At 44.0% G+C, this 2,543-nt stretch overlaps 1 protein-coding gene across 15 annotated transcripts in view; it reads left to right on the top strand.

Annotated features, from left to right (window-relative positions):
• Positions 1-2,543, top strand: part of NRG1 (neuregulin 1) — a gene marked incomplete at its 3' end in the record, with an annotated part of 224,649 nt that overhangs the window by 102,081 nt on the left and 120,025 nt on the right. For 7 of the 15 annotated variants that reach the window (XM_082444621.1, XM_082444631.1, XM_082444630.1 and 4 more), the window contains exon 1: positions 287-972. The exons of the other annotated variants lie outside the window; for them this stretch is intronic. In XM_082444621.1, coding sequence (XP_082300747.1) covers positions 306-972 — 667 coding nt within the window. In that variant the 5' untranslated portion in view covers positions 287-305. Of the gene's footprint in view, positions 1-286; positions 973-2,543 lie in introns of those variants that run through there. 15 annotated transcript variants of the gene reach the window in all.

Below are 2,543 nucleotides of genomic sequence, written 5' to 3'. Positions count from 1 at the left end.
AGATCAGCTCGGTTTCCCTTTTGGCCTCTGTCCTTCTTGACCAGCCGGGATGCTTTGGAGAAGCATTTAAAAGAACTGCAAAAGTGCTCCAGAAACAGCAGTAAAGAATTACAATATACTTTAATTTGGTAGTTGCTAGAGGCTTTCTTTTCTTCTTCGCCTGCTTTCCTCCTGAACTCCTCTTGCTTTTGGTAATGGCTTTGGACTTGGACGGCTTATCGATTTCCCCCTGTAAGATGCTGTATCATTTGCTTGGGGGATGGTAATGGACGGTGCGGGAGGCCAGGCCTTCTGGAGGTGAGCCGATGGAGATTTATTCCCCAGACATGTCCGAGGTCGCTGTTGAGAGGTCCTCCAGCCCCTCCACTCAGCTGAGTGCAGACCCATCTCTGGATGGGCTTCCGGCCGCAGAAGACATGCCGGAGACCCAGACCGAAGATGGGAGGTCCCCGAGACTCGTGGGCCTGGCGGTTCCCTGCTGTGTCTGCCTGGAAGCTGAGCGCCTGAGAGGTTGCCTCAACTCAGAGAAAATCTGTATCATCCCCATTCTGGCTTGCCTGGTCAGCCTCTGCCTCTGCATCGCCGGCCTCAAGTGGGTGTTTGTGGACAAGATTTTTGAGTATGACTCTCCCACTCACCTTGACCCCGGAGGGTTAGGCCAGGACCCTATTATTTCTCTGGATCCAACTGCTGCCTCAGCTGTGTGGGTATCGTCTGAGGCATACACCTCACCTGTCTCTAGGGCTCACTCTGAAACTGAGGTTCAAGTTACAGTGCGAGTTGACAATGCCGCTGTGTCCTCTGAGCCTTCAGCGGTACCCACCCCGAAGAACCGTATTTTCGCTTTTTCTTTCCTGCCGTCCACTGCTCCATCCTTCCCTTCACCCACTCGGAGCCCTGAGGTGAGAACACCCAAGGCAGCCACTCAGCCACAAGCAACAGAAACTAATCTCCAGACTGCTCCTAAACTCTGTAAGTAGAGACAGACGGATGGTGCTGTGTAAAGGAGGGGGGTGGGCTTGAGGTCCTCAGAAGTGTTCTCTAGCGTGTGTAGCTGTGTCCTTGTCTTCTTGGATTTTCATGGCACGGTTTGGTTTAAGTGTATCACGTGACTGCGATGCTCCCGGGTGGCGTGGAGAGATGAATGAAAAGACCTTGTCAACTGCTGGTTAGAACTGATGCTCTAGCAGCAGCTCCCTCTACCTGGATTGTTAAATCTGGGTGGGGGGGGGGACCCAAAACTTCAGCGTCTGGGAGCCACGCTTGAATTTCAGTTACATTCCACTGATTTCTAACACTTTTTAAGATTAAAACATCAGACCATCTATATATATATATAAATATATATATAAACATGACTTCTGTACAGCAGTATGATCCTGTGCCTTTTTGTTTTCCCATATAAACTTCCGATCACCTCTCCTCACCTTTCTGTTACCCTCTGCCTCCCAGCCAGCCCAAGCTGCCTGTTCTCTTTCTCCATCTCTTCTTCCTGTTCCCTAAACCACTTCTCCTGACGTTTGTATTTTAATTGGTTCTTCCTGATACCGCATGAAATCGTTAGACGTTTATAGCGCTCACCTCTCAGCAGCGTCAGACGGTTGCTGTCATGCTCAGATTGTAGTTTGAGTTGCTGAGCCCTCATTACGGGGCAGTTTTATTTTATTCAGGACGTGGTACAAATCTGCATGAAAGGATTTTCCCAAATAAGGTTTTTTAAATTTTATTGAAGTATAGTTGATTTACAATGTTGTGTTAATTTCTTCTGTACAACTAAGTGACTCGGTTATACATATACATATATATATATTCTTTTTCATATTCTTTTCCATTATGGTTTGTCCAATTAGTTTTGTTTTCTGTAATCAAATGTTTCAGTAGCTTCCTTGACAGTCATTAAAAAGTACAAGATCCATTAGTAAGGTACATCGTTTTTTTTTTTTTTAGATGTGTCATTTTTGTCCATCACCTGAGTAAAGAGAGGCCACGCTCTTAAAACAATACAGAGCAATATACTGCTGTTTGTTCTGGGTCATTGCAATGCTTTAAAATGGAAAAGTTGTCAAGGATGAAACCATGACTAGTCAGATTGTTCTAAACGTCATTATAGAAGAGGAGTTTTCTATAGCTTTTTTTTTTAATGTTTCTAATTTATTTTTGTTTCTCTATCTTCTATCACTTTTCACCATTGAGACTATTTACTTAGAAAAAAGTAAAGGATCAGAGAATTTGGTTCTGAATAACGTGTGCAAAATCTCTTAGAGTTAAAGGAGAGTTGAGGGTAAAGATTCAGTGATGAAATACCCCTGTTGGTTCCCTCTAGATGGTAATGAAGAATACAAACATCTTTTTTCAGATACATTCAGTATGAAGGAGAGCCATGTGTTCTAGAAATGCAGAAAAACTTGATTTGTGCTTGTGATTCAAGCTCATTTCATACACACGAGTTTCAGTGGCAAAGATTTAAAGAAAAAAAACAGGCTTGTTTTTCAGGTGTAGTTAGGGAAGAACCTCCTTTCTGCAGACACTGCTTTGTATCTTTA

This window comes from Balaenoptera physalus (genome assembly GCF_965194825.1).
Source record: "Balaenoptera physalus genome assembly, chromosome: 21".
Lineage (NCBI taxonomy): Eukaryota > Metazoa > Chordata > Mammalia > Artiodactyla > Balaenopteridae > Balaenoptera > Balaenoptera physalus.
Note: the sequence above shows the minus strand (reverse complement) of the source record. Positions and strands in the feature narration are given on the sequence as shown.